At 59.8% G+C, this 20,124-nt stretch overlaps 1 protein-coding gene across 1 annotated transcript in view; it reads left to right on the plus strand.

The window, feature by feature from the left end:
• ZFHX4 (zinc finger homeobox 4) overlaps positions 1-19,816 on the plus strand; it is a 144,666-nt gene extending 124,850 nt beyond the window's left edge. The window contains exons 8-15 of the mRNA XM_038766534.1: positions 152-352; positions 899-1,016; positions 2,842-4,187; positions 4,257-4,796; positions 4,884-6,683; positions 6,837-6,942; positions 7,013-7,804; positions 18,582-19,816. Coding sequence (XP_038622462.1) covers positions 152-352; positions 899-1,016; positions 2,842-4,187; positions 4,257-4,796; positions 4,884-6,683; positions 6,837-6,942; positions 7,013-7,804; positions 18,582-19,816 — 6,138 coding nt within the window. The remainder of the gene's footprint in view (positions 1-151; positions 353-898; positions 1,017-2,841; positions 4,188-4,256; positions 4,797-4,883; positions 6,684-6,836; positions 6,943-7,012; positions 7,805-18,581) is intronic.
• Positions 19,817-20,124: the final 308 nt, after the last annotated feature.

Here is a 20,124-nt window from a genome sequence, read left to right on the forward strand (position 1 = left end):
ATCTGGGCCCGCTCCCTCGGCAGAAAGTCGCCTCCAGCCGGGCGGGGTGGTCCCACGGGCCGGGAGGCGGTGAGCGGGGCCCCGGAGCGTCGCGATGGAAGGACGGGGGCCTCCTAACCCGCTGCCGCCGTCTCCGTTGGCTCTTTTCCAGTTTTATCAGTGCCCTTACTGTAACTACAACAGCAGGGACCCCAGCCGCATCCAGGTGCACGTCCTGTCCCAGCACTCCATGCAGCCGGTCATCTGCTGTCCCCTCTGCCAGGACGTCCTCAGCAGCAAAATGCACCTGCAGCTCCATCTCACCCACTTGCACAGCGTGGCCCCCGACTGCGTGGAGAAGCTGCTCCTTAGCGTAAGAACACCAGCGGCGCGGCGGTGGGCGGCGGGGGACGGGGCGGACGGGGCGCCCAGGGATCGGGCTCGACGCTGGACGTGGTTTCCCACATCATCGATCATATTTGTTGAGCGCTTACTGGGTGCAGAGCACTGTACTAAGCGCTTGGGAAGTACAAGTTGGCAACATCTAGAGGCGGTCCCTACCCAACAGTGGGCTCACAGTCTAAAAGGGGGAGACAGAGAACAAAACCAAACATACTAACAAAATAAAATAAATAGAATAAATATGTACAAGTAAAATAAATAAATAAATAGAGTAATAAATACGTACAAACATATATACAGGTGCTGTGGGGAAGGGAAGGAGGTAAGATGGGGGGATGGAGAGGGGGACGACGCTCTCACACAGACCCGCGATGGACGGGAGCCGCAGCGGGCACAGAGGTTCCTCGGAGATGCCGTGGGCCATTCTGTGCCAGGCGGGGATGGGGTGGGCGAGGCCGCCTTCGGTGCCAGGCGGGGTCTACCGGCGGGTGTCATGCCGCCCTCTCACTTTCCGCAGGTTCCCGTCCCGGATGCTCTGGTGCCCCCCACCCTGCTGCTTCCCACGTCCGCGGCCGACAAGTCCGAGCACGAAACGCCGGCCTCGCTGGCCGCCGAGGGAGTTGGGAGACGGCCAGGTGCGTCCGCTCCACCCTGGCCCACCTCGGGGCAGACGCCCACCCCAAAGAGTTGAGGGGCGGGAGGCCGGGGGGACTCTCCCGCAGATGTTCACCTCGCTGGTCGCTAGGGAAGCCCGGCCTAGGCCCCCCAAACGGATCGGTCCGAACACTTAGCCGAGTACCGTGGGAAAAGCTAAAGTTGAGCCCCACCCCATAAGAGCCGGTAGTCTAACAGGGGAGGTGGACGGGCTCGGCAAAGATAGTGAGAGTCCAGGAGCCCAGGTGATGACAGGGTGGCTGTGCCTTCAGGACGAGGAAGAGGAGAAAGCGGAGAAAGTGGGGGAAGAGGAGGAGGAGGCGGGGAATTCACCAATGCCCAGAGCGCTCCAGCCTGACCGATCTTCCCAGGCCCTGACCCCAAGATCCTCCCCCCTGGATCTGTTCCCCCCGAGGCATTCATTAATTCATTGGATTGCATTTACTGAACACTTACTGTGTGCAGAGCGCTGTACTAAGCACTTGGGAGAGATCGATAAACAGATGCATTCCCTGCCCTCAGCTAGCATACAGTCTAGAGGGGATCAGGGGAGGGTCTGTACTGGGTCACCTGGCGAAAGTCCCTGGGGGTCAGACGGTCCCAGGGCTGGAGGGGTGCCGCCATCGGAGATTGAGCCTCGGGCCCGGCTGGACGTGTTGCCGACCCGGGGCAGGATCGGAGGGAGAGAAACGCGGGGTCCCCGCCCCTCACCCAGTGGCGGGGGGGGGAATGGTCCATGCTGCCGGACACCCAAACCCTTCCCCTGAATTTCCCATTACTGTAGACGGTACCACCATCCTTCCCATCTCACAAGCCCATAATATCGGCGTTATCCTTGACTCCTCCTCCTCATTCAACCCACATAGTCAATCCGTCACTAAATCCTGTTGGTCTCTCCTTCACAACACGGCTAAAATCCGTCCTATCCTCTCCATCCAAACCACTACCACATTAGTCCGGGCACTTATCATATGTCTCCTTGATTACTGTATCAGCCTCCTCAATGACCCCGTCTCTCCCCACTCCAGTCCGTAATTCACTCTACTTGCCTGGATCACTTTTCTACAAAAACGTTCAGGCTGTGTTTCCCCTCTCCTCAAGAACATCCAGTGGTCACCTGTGAACCACCGCATCAAACAGAAACGCCTCACCACTGGCTTTAAAGCAGTCCACTCCCTTGCCCCCTCCTGCCTCACCTCAATACTCTCCTAATCCAGCCCAGCCCGCACACTTGATTTGTCCAATGCCAACCTTCTCCCTGGGCCTCCGTCGCATCTATCTCGCCGCTGACCTCTCACCCACATCTTGCCTCCGGCCTGGAACGCCCTCCCTCTTCATATCCGACAGTTAGTCTCCCCACCTTCGAAACCTTACCGAAGGCCCATCTCCTCCAAGGGGCCTTCCCTGACTCAGCCCCCCTTTCCCCTTCTCCCACTCCCTTCTGCCTCCCCGGGACTTGTTCCCAGCCCCCCACCGCTTAGGCCCAGATCTGGAACTTTATTGGTGTATCTTAACATCAGTCTCCCCTTCTAAACTGTCTGCTCGTTGTGGGCAGGAAATTCATGCAATCATCTTTACTGAGCGCTTACTGTGTGCAGAGCACTGTACTGAGGACTTAGGAAGTAAAAGTCGGCAACGTATAGAGACGGTCCCTGCCCAACAGCGGGCTCACGGTCTAGAATGCGACGGTTCCGTTGTCCTCTCCAAAGCGCTCAGTCCAGCGCCGCGCACCCGGTAAGCGCTCGATGGATATGATCGACAGATTGACTGACAGCAGCCCTCCGTCCCCCCCCACCGGCTCCGCAGGTGACGACGGTCCGACGGGCGACCCGGGCGTCCCAGGCCTCGAGGCCTCCAAGACGGGGCTGGAGATCAAGAGCGAGGAGGAGCCGCCGCCCCCGCGTCCCCCGGAAGAGTCCGACGCGCCCGAGTGGAGCCGGACCGGCGATGGCGGCCCGGACGCCGCGCTGCCCGGGCCCGACCCCCCGGCCGAGCGGGAGCGGCGACGGCCTCCGCCCGGGGCCGACCGCCCGGGGGCCGGCTCCCGCTGCGGGCCCCGCGGCCTGGCGTTCAAGACGCCGCAGCTGCCCGGGCAGCAGCGGCACCAGGCCCTGCGGGCCGCGGCCACGTGCGGCCTCTGCCCGCGCAGCTTCCGCTCGCCACCGGCCCTGCGCCGTCACCTGGAGGCCGCCCACCCGGAGCTGGGCGAGCCCGAGCTGCGGCAGCTCTGCGCCGCCCTGCCCGGCGACCTGGGCTGGCCCGACGCGGCCCCCGACGAGCCGGCCCGGGACCCCGAGGCGGCGGAGGAGGCGGAGGAGGCTGGCGGCGCGGAGGGCGGCCCCCCGGCCGAGGAGCCAGGCGTGGAGCCCAAGCGGACCCTGCCCTTCCGCAAGGGGCCCAACGTCACCGTGGAGAAGTTCCTCGACCCGTCGCGGCCCTACAAGTGCACGGTGTGTAAGGAGTCCTTCACGCAGAAGAACATCCTGCTGGTGCACTACAACTCCGTCTCCCACCTGCACAAGCTGAAGAGGGTCCTCCGCGAGGCGTCCGGCAGCCCCGGGCCGGCCGACGGGCCCGCCGGGGCCGCCGACCACAAGCCGTACAAGTGCGGCGTCTGCAGCGTGGCCTACAGCCAGGCGTCCACCCTGGAGATCCACCTCCGCTCCGTCCTGCACCAGACCAAGGCCCGGGCCGCCCGGCTGGACGGGAGCCCCGGCCTGCCGGCCGACGGCCCCACCAAGGACCCGCCCCCCTCCGATGCCAAAGAGTTCCACAAGAAGCAGACGCCCGACCTCCCCGCGGGCCCCCCGCCCCCGGCCCCGGCCCAGCTGCAGGCGCAGCTGCAGCACGAGTTCCAGCAGCAGCAGGCCGCGGCCGCGGCGGCCACGGCCTTCTTCCCGCCTCAGTTTCTCCACCCCGCTTTCCTGCCGCACTTCCCCGTGACCCCCGAGGCGCTGCTGCAGTTCCAGCAGCCCCAGTTCCTCTTCCCGTTCTACCTCCCCGGCGCCGACTTCGGGCTGGGCCCGGACCTGGGGCCTCCGGGGGCCTCCCCGTGCGCCCTGCCCGGCCCGGCCGGCTCCCCGTTCGAAGATCTGAAGCAGCAGCTGCAGGGGCAGCACCGCGGCGGCCACTCCCAGCTGCAGATCCCCCCCGTCCCTCCCTCGAAGCCCCCGCCGCCGCCCCCGCCGCCGCCGCCGCCACCCCCGGGCCGGGGGCCGAAGCCCGAGCCGGGCGGCGCGGCGGACCGACCGTCCGGCCGGGACCCGCCGGGGCGCCGGGAGGCGGCGGAGGCGCCCGAGCCGCCCGGACGCGAGCCGACGGGTGAGGTCGAGGGGCTCCGCGAGGGGAAGAGGCCCCGGGCGGGCGAGGCCGGCGTGCCGCCCCCGCGCATCGCCTCGGGCGCCCGGGCCAACGCGGCCAAGGCCCTGCTGGAGAACTTCGGCTTCGAGCTGGTCATCCAGTACAACGAGAACCGCCAGAAGGCCCAGAAGAGAGGCCGGCCGGCGGGGGCCGAGGGCGAGGGTCCGGCCAAGCTGGAGTGCGGCGCCTGCGCCAAGCTCTTCTCCAACGCCCTGATCCTCAAGAGCCACCAGGAGCACGTGCACGGGCAGCTCCTCCCCCACGGGGCGCTGGAGAAGTTCGCCCGCCGCTACCGGGAGGCCTACGACAAGCAGTACCCCATCTCGCCCCCGTCGCCCGAGCCCCCGGCGGCCCCCCGGCCCGCCGCCGCGGCCTCGCCCGCCCCGCCGCCGGCCGCCCCGGCCCCGCCGCCGCCCCCGCCGCCGCCGCCCCCGCCGCCTCCGCCGCCCCCTCCGCCGCCCCCCGCGCCGGCCCCGCCGGCCGTCCAGCTGCCCGTGACCCTGGACCTCCCGCTGTTCCCGCCCCTCATGATGCCGTCGGTCCAGCACCCGGCCCTGGCCCCGCAGCTGGCCCTGCAGCTGACCCCCGTGGACGCCCTGGCGGCGGACCTGAGCCGGCTGTGCCAGCAGCAGCTGGGCCTGGACCCCGTCGCCCTGCGCCACGCCGCGCAGTTCAAGCGGCCGCGGACGCGCATCACGGACGACCAGCTGAAGGTGCTGCGGGCCTACTTCGACATCAACAACTCCCCCGGCGAGGAGCAGGTGCAGGAGATGGCGGGCAAGTCCGGCCTCTCCCAGAAGGTCATCAAGCACTGGTTCCGCAACACGCTCTTCAAGGAGCGGCAGAGGAACAAGGACTCGCCCTACAACTTCAGCAACCCCCCGGTCGCGGCCCTGGACGAGCCGCAGCCCGACCCCCCGCCGGCCCCGCCGGACCCCTCCAAGGCCGACCCGGCGGCCTTCGGGAAGAGGTCGTCCCGCACCCGGTTCACCGACTACCAGCTGCGGGTCCTGCAGGACTTCTTCGACACCAACGCCTACCCCAAGGACGACGAGATCGAACAGCTGTCCACGGTCCTCAACCTGCCCACGCGGGTCATCGTGGTCTGGTTCCAGAACGCCCGGCAGAAGGCCCGCAAGACGTACGAGAACCAGGCCGAGGCCAAGGACAGCGAGAAGCGGGAGCTGACCAACGAGCGCTACGTCCGCACGGCCAACCTCCAGTACCAGTGCAAGAAGTGCGGCGGGGTCTTCCCGCGCATCTTCGACCTCATCACCCACCAGAAGAAGCACTGCTACAAGGACGAGGACGACGAGGCCCCGGACGAGAGCCCGGCCGACGAGCCCCCGGAGGCCGCCGCCACCCCGCCCGCCCGCTCGCCCGAGCCGGAGCCCACCCGGACGCCGCCCCCGCCCGCCGACGGGCCCGGGCGGACCGCGGCCCCGCCGCCTCCACCGCCACCGCCGCTCTCCCTGGCGCCGCTCCCCCCGACTCTACCTCCGCCGCTGCTGCAGTACCAGTGCGACCAGTGTCGCGTGGCCTTGCCCAGCCTGCGGCTCTGGCAGGAACACCAGCACGTGCACTTCCTGGCGGCCCAGAACCAGTTCCTGCACTCGCCCTTCCTCGAGCGGCCCGTCGACCTGCCCTACGTCATCTTCGACCCGGGCAACCCGCTGCTGGCCTCCCCGCTGGCCCCGCCGCCCCCGCCGGCGGGCACCCCGCCCGCCGGCCCCCCGAAGAGGAAGCCCGAGGAGCGGGACGACGCGGCGGCGGCGGGGTCCGGGGCGGGCGGCGGGGTGGGAGAGGACCAGCACCGGGACAAGCGCCTGCGGACCACCATCACCCCCGAGCAGCTGGAGGTCCTGTACGAGAAGTACCTGCTGGACTCCAACCCCACCAGGAAGATGCTGGACCACATCGCCCGCGAGGTGGGCCTCAAGAAGCGCGTGGTGCAGGTCTGGTTCCAGAACACGCGGGCCCGCGAGCGGAAGGGCCAGTTCCGCGCCCTGGGCCCCGCCCAGGCCCACCGACGCTGCCCCTTCTGCCGCGCCCTCTTCAAGGCCAAGTCGGCCCTCGAGAGCCACGTGCGCTCGCGCCACTGGAGCGAGGGTCGGCGGGCGGGCTCCGGCCTCCCGCCCAGCCCCGTTCCGGCCCCGGACGACGGGCCCGACGGCGTCCCCCGCCAGTACGTCTTCTTCGACTGCCCGGCGCTGGCGCTGGCCAAGGCGGACCCGGCCGGCCAGGGCAGGCCCGCGCCCGCCCGCTCCCCGCGGGGCCGCCCTGGCCCGGCGGGAGGCGGGCCCGGCGAGGGGGACGACGAGGAGGACGAGGAGGAGGAGGAGGAGGAGGCGGAGGACGGGGAGGAGGAGGAGGAGGAGGATGACGAGGATGAGGACGAGGATGAGGCGGAGGCCGCGACCGCCGGGGCCCCTCCGGCCGAGGCTGGTGACGACCAGGGCCGGGCCGAGCCGGACGAGACGTCGTCCGTCAACACGGCCGTCAGCGACGCCGCCGCGGCCGAGGAGCCGGAGGCGGGGCCCGGGCCCGGCCCCCGGCCCGCCGACGCCGACGACCAGGACCCCACCCTCCTCCCCCTGCCTGCCCCTCTCCCCTCCAGCCCCCCGATCCTCCCCGCGGGGGGGCGGCGGCGGCGGCGGCGACCCGGACACCGGCCCCTTCCCGGCCGACGACCCCGACGACGGCGCCGACCGCAGCGAGTCGTCCAGCGCCGCCGACCCCGGCTCGCCGGCCCCGCCGGGCTCCGGGCCCCCGTTCCGGGCCCGGGGCGGCGAGAGGCCGGGCCACAAGCGGTTCCGCACGCAGATGAGCAACCTGCAGCTGAAGGTGCTCAAGGCCTGCTTCGGCGACTACCGCACGCCCACCATGCAGGAGTGCGAGCTGCTCGGGGCCGAGATCGGCCTGCCCAAGCGCGTGGTGCAGGTCTGGTTCCAGAACGCCCGAGCCAAGGAGAAGAAGTTCAAGGTCAACGCGGGCAAGGCCCCCCAGGCCGGCTCGGACGGCGGGGCCCGGCCCGACTGCGGCCTCTGCGGCGTCAAGTACTCGGCCCGCCTCTCCGTCCGCGACCACGTCTTCTCCCGCCAGCACATCGCCAAGGTGCGCGAGACGGTGGGCAGCCAGCTGGACCGCGAGCGAGACTATTTGGCCCCCACCACGGTCCGCCAGCTCATGGCCCAGCAGGAGCTGGACCGCATCAAGAAGGCGGCCGACGCCCTGGCACTGTCCGGCCCGCTGCCACCTGGCCCGGGGGATGCCGGGCCCGGGGCCACTTCCTTGCTGGGCCTCGGGGGTCTGCCCACCACCTACCCAGCCCTGCCCGCCCTCCCCGCCGGCCTCCTCCCTGGGATGAATGGGCCATCGCCTCTTCCCGGCTTCCCCCCAGGACCCAACGGTAAGTAACGGTAACGGTAACGGAGGGGGGACAGGGCCGACCCGGGACGCTCGAGAGGTCACCGGCCCCCGGCTGCTTCGTTCGTTGGCTCCCGTCTCAGAGGGGCCGAGGACTCTGGGCCGAGCCCTGGGCTCGGGGCTTCTTTGGAGATAATACGAAAGGGGCCCAACGGGGTGGACCCCCGACCCCGGCCTCCGGGAGGGGAGAGAGGGACAGCGAGGGTCCGACCCCCATCCGACAGAGGATGAACCCGAGGCCCAGAGAGGCCGAGTTGCTCGCCCAAGCTGGCGCGGAGGGAGGGACTCGAACTTGAGTCTCCCGACTGCTAGGCGCACCTGCTGGTCCAGGCCATCTCCCTCGGCGGAGACCCCGGTCCAGCGTGGAGTCCTGTGCCCGCGACTGGATCTATGAGTGAAAAGGCAGCGACCACCTCCGACCCCCCACCCATCTCCGTTCCGCCGACGTTTGTAAGGACTGTGAGCCCGCTGTTGGGTCGGGACCGTCTCTAAATGTTGCCAACTTGTACTTCCCAAGCGCTTAGTACAGTGTTCTGCACACAGTAAGCGCTCAATAAATACGATTGAATGAATGAATGAATGGAGTTGTCAGGTCGGTCCCGGGGCCCCGGCTGGGCAGACCCCTGGGGTCTGCAACCCCTGGCTCGGCGCGGACGTGGACGGCGGTTCAGATCCGTGACCGTCCCATCCCCGGCCTGGGTCTGTGACCTCCGACCTCTCATCCCAAACCCAGAGATTTCCCCTTGCCCCCCTGAATGGCGGCCCCTCTCTCCGTCACCCCCACCTCCTGCCCCAGCCCTGCCAACGCGGGCATTCTTCCCCCGTCCCATCTGAGGGTTTCTTGCAGCCTCAGAGCCGATGGGAAATTGGCTTTAAAGTGGGCAAAGTAGGGAAGGGGGCGGGTGTTAGTGAAGATAATAAGAATTGGGGTACCTGCTGAGCATCTGCTATATGCCGGGCACTGCGGTAGATACAAGGTGATTAGATCGGACCCAGTCCCTGTCTCTCATGGGGCTCCCAGCCTAAGGAGGGGAGAGAACAGGGATTGAACCCCCATTTTACAGATGAGAAAACAGAGACACCGAAGGGTCTAAAGCAGGCAAGTGGCGAAGCCAAAGTTAGATGCCAGGTCCTCTGACTCGTGGGTTCCCGATGAACCCGGGCATAGCCACAGAGGGCAGGGGGCTTCTCAGTCAAGGAGGAATCATAATGACTGCAGTCTTCTAGGCTGTAAGCTTATTACGGGCAGGGAACATGTCTGCTTACTGTTCTATCGTACTCTTCTGGGCGCTTAGTAAAGCACTCTGCACACGTTAAGTGCTCAGTAAATGAGACTGACTGACACTGTACTAAGCTCTTGGGAGACTACAGTCCAAAAGAGCAGTGTGGCTTACTGGAAAGAGCACGGGCTTGAGAGTCAGAGGTCGTGGGTTCTAATCCTACCCCTGCCACTTAGCTGGGTGACTTGGGGCAAGTCACTTAACTCCTCTACACCTCAGTCCCCTTATCTACAAAATGGTGATTAAGACTGTGAGCCCCACGTGGGACAAGCTGATTACCTTGTATCTAACCTAGCGCTTAGAGCAGTGCTTGGCACATAGTAAGCGCTTAACAAATGCCATCGTTATTATTATTAACAGAGCGGTAGATGCGTTTTCTGCCCACAATTTGGGGAAGTGCAGTACAACAATCAACAGACACATTCCATGCCCACAACGAGTCTGGAGTCCCGTGCTGGGGTCCTGTTGGTGGATGGTGGCATCTCGTGGGGTCTCGATGTGGACGATAGTCTAAGAGGTGGACCGTGGGGTCCTGTGGAACCCTGGTCGTAGGCGGAGAGGTCTTGGTGTAGTGGATTCATTTATTCAATTGCATTTATTGAGCGCTTACTGTGTGCAGATCACTGTACTAAGCGGATGGCCGGGTCTTATAGGGTCTGGGCGATGGACAGTAATAATAATAATAATGGTATTTGTTAATCGCTTACTATGTGCAAAGCACCGTTCTAAGCGCTGGGGAGGTTACAAGGCGATCAGGTTGTCCCATGGGGGCTCACAGTCTTAATCCCCGTTTTCCAGATGAGGTAACTGAGGCCCAGAGAAGTGAAGTGACTTGCCCAAAGTCACTCAGCTGACATTTGGTGGAGATGGGATTCGAACCCCTGACCTCTGACTCCAAAGCCCGGGCTCTTTCCACTGAGCCACGCTGCTTCTCCAGTAGAGTCCTGTGGGGTCCTGGGGGTGGTAGTGGAGTCCCGTAGGGTCCCGGTGGTGGACGGCGGAGTCCTGTGGAGTCTTTAGGCGGGTGGTAGGGTCTAAGAGGGGAGGGTGGGGTCTCGCAGAACCTTGGGGGTCTTGGCGGTGGGGTCCTGGAGGTGGATGTAGTGTCTTGGAGGTGAATGAGGGGGCCCCGTGGGATCTTGGTAGCGGATGGTGGGGGCCTGTAGAGTCTTGGTGGTGTTTGGTGGCCTTTTGGAGGGGGATTCTGACATCTTGGAAGATGAGTTATCAAGGGTTTCAACCATCCCTCATCCTTTTCTTTCCCTTCCTTTGAAGCCAATATCATCCACCTCTGCCACCCACTAAGGCTACTAGGCGTGGCAATCTACCACCCCTCGGCCCCCGCCTCCGACTTTCTTAACCACTTTGATTCCTTTCTCACTTCCCCCTCTTCCTCCACCGATTTTTGGGGACTTTCAATCTCATCATCCCTACCCACCGTACAGCCTCTAACCTCCCCAACTTGGAAATTTCTCTCTCCGACCAGACTGGTCACTTGGCCTTCTCTCTCTTCCCGGCGAATAAGAATAATGATAATAATGATGATGATGGTATTTGTTAACCGCTTACTATGTGCCAAGCACTGTTCTGAGCGCTGGGGTAGATACAAGGTAATCAGGTTGTCCCACGTTGGGGCTCACAGTCTTAATCCTCATTTTACAGATGATGTAACTGAGGCACAGAGAAGTTAAGTGACTTGCCTAAAGTCACATAGCTGCAAGTGGCGGAGGCGGGATTAGAACCCGCGACCTCTGACTCCCAAGCCTGTGATCTTTCCACTGAACCACGCTGCTTCTCCGTCCTTTCCCCTAGAGAGACTTCCAGTCTTTCACCCTCTCCGACTTTCCAAAGCCATCTTACCGCATTTGTCCTCCTTACCCAACCTACCTTCTCTTGACACAAAAATCCACACCTTCGATGCTGCCCTCTCCACGGAACTTTAATCCCTTCCTCCCCCGTCCCTCCATCTATCTCAGTCAATCAGTGGTATTTACTGAACGCTGACTGCGTGCAGGGCACTGTACTAAGTGCTCGGGAGAGGACAGTTTAACAGAGATGGTAGATACTTTCCCTGTCCACAGCGACCTCTAACCTGGATCACCTCCTCCAGTCTTGTGCAGAGCTTCCTGCTGGCAGAAATCCGAACCCCAAACTGATCTCATCCAGAGAAGCAGCGTGGCTCAGTGGAAAGAGCCCGGGCTTTGGAGTCGGAGGTCATGGGTTCAAATCCCGGCTCCGCCAATTGTCAGCTGTGTGACTTTGGGCAAGTCACTTCACTTCTCTGGGCCTCAGTTCCCTCATCTGTAGAATGGGGATGAAGACTGCGAGCCCCCCCGTGGGACGACCTGATCACCTTGTAACCTCCCCAGCGCTTAGAACGGTGCTTTGCACATAGTAAGCGCTTAATAAATGCCATTATTTTTTTTTTATTTTTATCCATCTTAAACTCATCCTCTCACTTGCTTGTACTGCTCCCCTCCTGGTTCTCCTCCTTTGTCTCTGACCACTCCTTCTCAGTCTCTTTTGCAGACCCCACCTCTGCCTCCCACCCTCTGTCATTGGGGGTCCCCCAAGCTTGGTTGTGGGTCCCCTAATCTTCTCCATCTCGACCCACTCCTCCGGAGAACGCCCACAGCTTCAACAACCATCTCTAGCCCGATGATCCCCATTCATTCAATGTATTTATTGAGCGCTTACTGCGTGTAGAGCAAATTTCACTCTCCGGCCCTGATCTCCGTTCTCCTCCACAATCTCGTATTTCCTCCTGCCTTCGAGACGTCTGTACCTGAATGTCCCACCGTCACCTCAAACTCAACGTGTCCACAATAAAACTCCTAATCTTCCCACCCGAACCCAGTCCTCCCCCTGACTTTCCCAATTCTGTAAAAGATACCTCTGCCCTCCCTACCTCACAAGCCCGTAACTTTGGCATTGACCTCGACTCCCCTCTCACGCTACCCCCACACTCGGTCCTGTCAGTTCTAGTTCTACCTTAGAGAAGCAGCGTGGCTCGGTGGAAAGAGCCCAGGCTTGGGAGTCAGAGGTCATGGGTTCTAATCCCGGTTCCGCCACTTTCATTCAATCGTAGTTATTGAGCGCTTACTGTGTGCAGAGCACTGTACTCTGTGCGACTTGGGGCAAGTCACTTAACTTCTTCTGTGCCTGCATTACCACATCTATAAAATGGGGAATGAGACTGTGTGGCCCACGTGGGACAACCTGATCACCTTGTATCCCCCCAGTGCTTTGAACAGTGCTTTGCACATAGTAAGCGCTAAACAAATACCATCATTTATTTTTATTTTTATTTTTTACCTTCACAACGCCGCTAAAATCCGCCCTTTCCTCTCCATCCAAAATGCTGTCATGTCAATCGGAAGCTCATCTTCTACTCTGACCTCCCCGCCTCCCATCTCTCTCCATCCAGGCTGTACTTCACTTCGCTGCCAGAATAATTTTTCTCAAAAAAGTTCAGTCCATGTTTCCCCCCCTCGTCAAGGACCTCCAGTGGTTGCCCATCCACCTCCGCAACAAAGAGAAACTCCTCGCCGTCGACTTTAAAAGTGCTCAGTGAGCCCACCCCGCCCCACCTTACCACACATTCTGTTCCTCTTCTGCCAGCTCGCTCACCATTCCTCCATCTCATCTGTCTCACCGCCGATCCCATTCCCAGGTCTTCCCTCTAGCTTGGAACTTCCTCCCCTTCCATATTCCCCAGCACCCCCCGCCCCCCACCTTCAAAGCCTTATTGAGGTCACATCTCCTCCAAGAGGCCCTCCCCAGTTAAGCCTTCTTTTCCCCGTTTCGCTCTTCCTTCTGCTTCTTCTCTGCACTTGCATCTGTATTCATTCATTCACTCAATCGTATTTATTGAGCGCTTACTGTGTGCAGAGCACTGTAGTAAGCACTTGGGAAATACAAGTTGGCAACATATAGAGACGGTCCCTACCCAACAATGGGCTCACAGTCTAGAAGGGGCCTTCTATTCTTTGGGGCCTTGGTATCCACCCCTCCCTCATCCCCACAATACTTAATAACTGTGATTTTTGTTAAGCACTTACTATGTGCCAAACACTGTTCTAAGCTCTGAGGTAATAATAATAATAATGGCATTTATTAAGTGCTTACTATGTGCAAAGCACTGTTCTAAACGCTGGGGAGTTTACGAAGTGATCAGGTTGTCCCACGGGGGGCTCCCGGTCTTCATCCCCATTTTCCAGATGAGGTAACTGAGGCCCAGAGAAGTGAAGTGACTTGCCCAAAGTCACACAGCTAACAATTGGCAGAGCCGGGATTTGAACCCATGACCTCTGACTCCAAAGCCCAGGCTCCTTCCACTGAGCCACGCTGCTATATCCATATCTGCAATTTATTTCTATTAACGTCTGTCTTCCCCTCTGGACTGCAAGTTTGGTATGGGCAGGGAATGTGTCTACCAACTCTGTTGTGTTGTACTTTCCAAGTACAGTGCTCTGCATGTAGTAAACGCTCAGTAAATAGCACTGATTGATTTAACTCTGCCCTCAGAGACAAAAATACTTCTCAGTCAATCAGTCATCTGTACTGAACATTTACCTTGTGAGGGGCACCGTACTAAGAGCTGGGGAGAGTACAAACAGCAATATAATAATGATGGCATTTATTAAGTGCTTACTATGTGGAAAGTACTGTTCCAATGATAGACACATTCCCTCCATCCTTTTTACTCCCGTCAATTGCCCGTACCAGCTGTTTCAGATTTTTAACCCATCGCCCAGTCCCACCAAACTTTGGTGGCCATTAATTTGTCATATTTTCAGTGATAAAATTGAAACCACCCCGGCTCCTCTCCAATCCCAGCCCCTGCTGCCGCTTCTTCGGCTCGCCCATCCTCTCCAGCAGTATCCTGAGCACCTCTCCCGCCTCCTCTCAAAATCCACCCCCTCCACCTGCACCTCCGACCCCATCCCTTCACACCTGATCAAAACCCTCGCCCCCTCTCTTCTTCCCTCCTTGACCACCATCCCCACCTGTTCCCTCTCCAATGGCTTCTTCCCCACTGCTTTCAAATGTGCTCCTGTCTCCCCTAACCTGAAAAAGACCCCTCCCTTGACCCCACGGTTTCCTTCAGTTATCACCCCGTTTCCCTCCTACCATTCCTCTCTAAACTCCATGAGCGGGTTGCCTACACCTGCTGGCCCCACTTTCTCTCTTCCAATTCTCCTCTCGATCCCCGGAAATCTGGCTTTCGCCCCCTTCCCACCCCAGAAACTGCCCTCTCTAAGATCACCAGTGACCTCTTTCTTGCCAAATGCCATGACTTCTACTCCGTCCTATTCCTCCTCAACCTTTCTGCAGCCTTCAATACTGGGGTGCACCCTCTTCTCCTGGAAAAATGTCTAACGTTGACATGGTCGTCTTCTACCTCTCCTCCTCTTTCTCAGGTCACTCCTTCTCTGTCTCTTTTATGGGGTTCTCCTCTGCCTCCCACCCTCTAACTGTGGGAGTCCCTCGAGCCTCAGTTCTGGGTCCCCTTCTATTCTCCAACTACACACATTCCCTTGGAGAACTCATTCGCTCCCACCACTTCAACTACGTCGTCCACGTGGACGGTTCCCAAATCGACCTCTCCAGCTCTGACCTCTCTCCTTCTCAGCAGTCTTGCATTTCCTCTTGCCTTCAGGACGTCTCTACTTGGACGTCCCCTTGTCACCTCGAACTTAACGGGTCCAAAATGGACATCTTGTCCCTGAAATTCTATTTTCCTCTAGACTTTCCTATCACTGTAGGCAATACCACCGTTCTTCCTACTCTCACAAGCCCATAACTTTTGCATTATCCTCGAGTCCTCTCTCTCTGACTACCTTCCCAAAGTCTCTAGAGTCTGCCGTTTCCCCTCCAAGCTGCTACCATGCTGATCCCGCCTTGGCTACTGCATCAGCTACTTGGCTACCGAGAAGCAGCGTGGCTCACTGGAAAGAGCCCAGGCTTTGGAGTCAGAGGTCATGGGTTCAAATGCCAGCTCTGCCAATTGTCAGCTGTGTGACTTTGGGCAAGTCACTCAACTTCTCTGGGCCTCAGTTCCCTCATCTGTAAAATGGGGATGAAGACTGTGAGCCCCACGTGGGACAACCTGCTCACCTTATATCCCCCCAGCACTTAGAACAGTGCTTTGCACATAGTAAGTGCTTAACAAATACCATCATTATTATTATCATCAGCCTCCTCACGGACCTCCTTCCCAACTCCAGTCCATTCTTCACTCTGCCGCCCAGGTCGTTATTCATTCATTCAGTTGTATTTATTGAGCACTTACTGTGTGCAGAGCACTGTACTAAGCGCTTGGGAAGTACAAGTTGGCAACATATAGAGACGGTCCCTACCCAACAGTCGTTATTCTATCCAAAAGGTTCAGTCTGCGTTTCCCCACTCCTCAGGAACCTCCCCTGGTCGCCCATCTGCGTCCACATCTGACAGAAACTCCTCATGTTCAGTTTTAAAGCCCTCAATCCCCTTGCCCCCCTTCCACCTCAACTCGCTGCTCTCCTACTCCAACCCAGGCTGAACACCTCACTCCTTTACCAACCTACTCGCTGTACCTCCATCTCACTGCTGACCCCTCGTCTATAGCTTCCCAGTGGCCTGGAATTCACCTCCGACATACCACCGCTGTCCGCACCTTCATCTCCTTCAAGCGGCCTCCCTTCTGCGTCACATAAGCACTTAGCCGTGTACCCCTTAAGCACAGAATATTCACCCCGCCTTCGACCCCAAAGCTCTTAGGTCCGTATCCCTCTACTCTGCCATTTCCCTTAGCTGTAATGTATTTTAACATCTGACTCTCCCTCTAGACTGTAAGTTCTTTCTGAGCAGGAAATAGGTCTACTTACTTGTTTGTTTGGTTTTTGTTTCGTTTCTTTAGATGGTGTTTCTTAAGCGCTTTCTATGTGTCAAGCACCGCTCCATACACTGTGATAGGTAAACGTTAATCAGGCCGGACACAGTCTCTGTCCCACACGGGGCTCATAGACAAAGTAGGAGGGAGAACGGGTATAATGAATCCCCATTTCGCGATGGAGGAAACTGAGGCCCGGGGAAGTGACCTGCCCAGAGTCACGGACATCGTGAGAAAAATTCTCCTCGAGTTTTGGCGTCAACTCGGGTGGAGGCTGAGCCTCGTTGCAGGCTCCGGGGCAGCAGGTGGAACGAGAACAGGTGGTCGGCTGCTTTTGTGCACGGTGACTTCGGGACTTTAGAGGGCATCGACAGGAGTGCGCTCTCGGGGGGCTTGGTTGGAAATCCGAAACCCACGCAGTGCATCCGGAACTCTCTTTCCGGAAGCCGGAAATCGGGCTGAAACACGAGGACGGCTTGGGTATCAGTCAATCAGTAGTACTTATTGAGTGCAGAGCACTGTATTAAGGGCTTGGGTGAGTACAGTATAACAATATAACAGACGCATTCCCTGCCCACGACATGGTTACAGTGGACATTAATAGAAATAAGGAGATTACAGATATTCATTCAATCGTATTTATTGAGCGCTTACTGTATGCACAGCACGGTACTAAGCACTTGGGAAGTACAAGTTGGCAACATATAGAGACGGTCCCTACCCAACAGTGGGCTCACAGTCTAGAGGACGGGCTCACAGTCTAGAAGATGGGCTCACAGTCTAGAAGTACGTGATAATGATAATAATAATAGTAATGACAGCATGTATTAAGTGCTTACTATGTGCAAAGCACTGTTCTAAGTGCTGGGGAGGTTACAAGGTGATCAGGTTGTCCCACATGGGGCTCACAGTCTTCATCCCCATTTTACAGATGAGGTAACTGAGGCTCAGAGAATAATAATAATAATAATGATGGCATTTAAGTGCTTACTATGCGCAAAGCACTGTTCTAAGCACTGGGGGGGAATACAAGGTGATCAGTTTGTCCCAAGTGGGGCTCCCAGTCTTCATCCCCATTTTACAGATGAGGTAACTGAGGCTCAGAGAAGTGAAGTGACTTGCCCAAAGTCACAGAGCTGACGAGTGGTGGAGCTGGGATTTGAACCCATGACCTCTGACTCCAAAGCCCAGGCTCTTTCCACTGCGCCACGCTGCTTAGTACCAAGTGTAGTGGAACTGAGGATGTCGGGGTGAATAAAGGGAGGAAGTCAGGGCGACACAGAAGGGAGAGGGAGAAGAGGAAAAGAGGGCTTAGAACATGCGTGTCTGAGAGAAGCATATGTGCCTGAGGAGGTCATACGTGTCTGAGAGGAGCATTCGTGTCTGAGACTCCGGTGAAGGGCAGGGAGGCCGGACTGCCTGCCGGGGAGCAGTGGGAACAACGGGCAGAGAAATAGTGGAAGAGTCGTCGGCATCCGCGGGGACGTTGAGCAGGCTGGCACTTCCTCGTCCAGTCCTGGGCCGGGCTGGGAGGGCTACACCCCTCAGGCAGCCCAGGAAGTCACTCCATTGGCACGCTCCACCTCCGATTCCTGGCCGGGTTCCAATGTGGGGTTTCCCTGACTCCCAGCCACGCCCCCAGATGGGATCTGCCCGGTTCCCTGCCATGCCCCTGTGTGGGACTACCCCACTTACCAGCCACGCTCCCAGGTGGGCTCTTCTCAATTCCCTGCTGCGTTTCCGGATGGGATTTCCCTGTTTCCCAGCCATGCTTCCAGATGGGATTACCCTTTTCCCAGCCCACGCTTCCAGATGGGATCTGTCTGATCACCCACCGGGCTGCGGCGAGAGTGGGGTCTCCTGGGTTTCAGGGGAAACTGAGAGGGGACCGGAGGGACAGGAGTGAGGAAAACAGGGCCGTCCAGAAGTTCCAGGGTCCACGAGCATGCCACTCCCCATCCTTCAGGGTCCCTCCGGGTGGGAGGTGTGCTCTGCACACAGTAAGCACTCAATAAATACGATTGATTGACACCCCCCCCACCCCGTCGTGATAATGCCAGAGAAGCAGAGTGGTTCAGCGGAAAGAGCACGGGCTTTGGAGTCAGAGGTCATGGGTTCAAATTCCGACTCCGCCAACTGCCAGCTGGGTGACTTTGGGCAAGTCACTTAACTTCTCCGTGCCTCAGTTACCTCATCTGTAAAATGGGGATTAAGACTGTGAGCCCCCCGTGGGACAACCTGATCACTTTGTATCCTCCCCAGCGCTTAGAACAGTGCTTTACACATAGTAAGCGCTTCACAAATGCCATCATGAGAAGCAGCGTGGCTCAGTGGAAAGAGCACGGGCTTTGGAGTCAGAGGTCATGGGTTCAAATGCCGGCTCCGCCACTTGTCAGCTATGTGACTTTGGGCAAGTCACTTCTCTGGGCCTCAGGTCCCTCATCTGTAGAATGGGGATTAAGACTGTGAGCCCCCCGTGGGACAACCTGATCACCTCGTGTCCTTCCCAGCGCTTAGAACAGTGCTTTGCACATAGTAAGAGCTTAACAAATACCATTATTATTATCGTTATTATTATCTGACCCTGCCGTTGTTGTCACTTTCAGCTCTGTCATCTCCCAGCCCGGGCCTCCTGGGGTTCCCCGTCTCCACGGCCTCATCTCCGGCCCCGAGCAGCGGTCCCGCCAAGCCCGGCCCGCAGACCCCGCCGCCCCCGCCCGGCCCCGGCCCGCCCGACAGGGAGCCGGACAAGAAGCCACCCAGGCCCGGAAAGGTCCGCAAGGTCAAGGAGGAGGAGCCGGACGCCCCCCACCCGGAGAAGCCGCCCAGAAGAGAGGAGAAGATGGCGCCGGGCCCGGGCGGGCTAGGCCCAGGCGGGCTAGGCCCGGGCGGAGAGAACAGCCGGCTCCCGGCCCCGCAGGGCCCCGACGGGCCGGCCCTCCTCGGTGGCCAGTTCCTGCCCTACTTCCTCCCCGGCTTCGCCTCCTACCTGGCCCCCCAGCTGCCCGGGGCCGGGCCGGGCGGGTTCCTGCCCCCGGCCTGCGGCCTGGAGGGCCTCTTCCCTTACGGGCCCGTGGGCTCGTCCCCGCCACCGCCGCCCCCGCCGCCGGACCCCCCGGCCCCGCAGCCCCGGGCCGCCCCGGCCAAGCCGCCGGCCCCGGACGGCGCCAAGGGGGACCCCCCGGCCGCCGCTCCCGTCAAGTACGAGTTCATCTGCAGGAAGTGCCGGATGATGTTCGCGGCCGAGGAACCGGCCCTGACCCACCAGAAGTCCTTCTGCTACTTCGACCAGCCCCTCATCAACCCGCGGGAGACGGTCCTCCGCGTGCCGGCCGGCGGCCCTCCGGGCGGCCCTTGCGACGCCGCCCCCGGGGCCCGGGACCATCCGCCCCCCCAGCTCCGGGCCGGCGCCCACAAAGAGAAAACAATCAAACAAGCAATGAGAAATGCCAAAGAGCATATAAGATTATTACCTCACTCAGTCCGCTCTCCCAGCCCCCACGCCACATCTACCTCACCCTCCGCAGCTCCCCACAACGGCCCCTATCCGCCCCCGTCCTCCTTCTCCATCAAGTCCTGGCCAAATCTCCTCTTCCCAGCCTCCACCAGGAAAGCTGCTCCCCCGCCCCCGCCCTCCCCGCCTTCAACGGTTACCTCAAGTTCGGGCAACTCCTCGGGGATGCCCCCCTCGCTCCCCACGGAGAGTTGCTCCGACGAGTCCGACAGCGAACTGAGCCAGAAGCTGGAAGACCTAGACCACTCTCTGGAAGTCAAGGCCCAGTCGGCTTCCGGCCTCGACGGAAATTTCGGCAGCCTCCGGATGGATCTTTTCGGGGTGTAGGAGCGAAGACCGGAGCCCCGGCTTTAAAAACAAAACAAAATGAAACAACAAAAAAAAAACCAAAACGACAAAAAAAAAAGGAAATACACACACACACACACACACGCACACACACACGACACACACAAGACTAAAGGAAAATGTCAAAAAAATTTAAAAACTCAAAATCCAAATGAAATTTAAAAAAAAAAAGACTTTTAACTGCAGTTTCCAAAGCTTCTCTAACCCAAAAAAAAAAAATGACAGTACCAAATGGTTGACTCAGGATTGTCTTTCCCATAAAATGATGCGCTGGCAATACAAAAAAA

This window comes from Tachyglossus aculeatus, chromosome 25, assembly GCF_015852505.1.
Source record: "Tachyglossus aculeatus isolate mTacAcu1 chromosome 25, mTacAcu1.pri, whole genome shotgun sequence".
Lineage (NCBI taxonomy): Eukaryota > Metazoa > Chordata > Mammalia > Monotremata > Tachyglossidae > Tachyglossus > Tachyglossus aculeatus.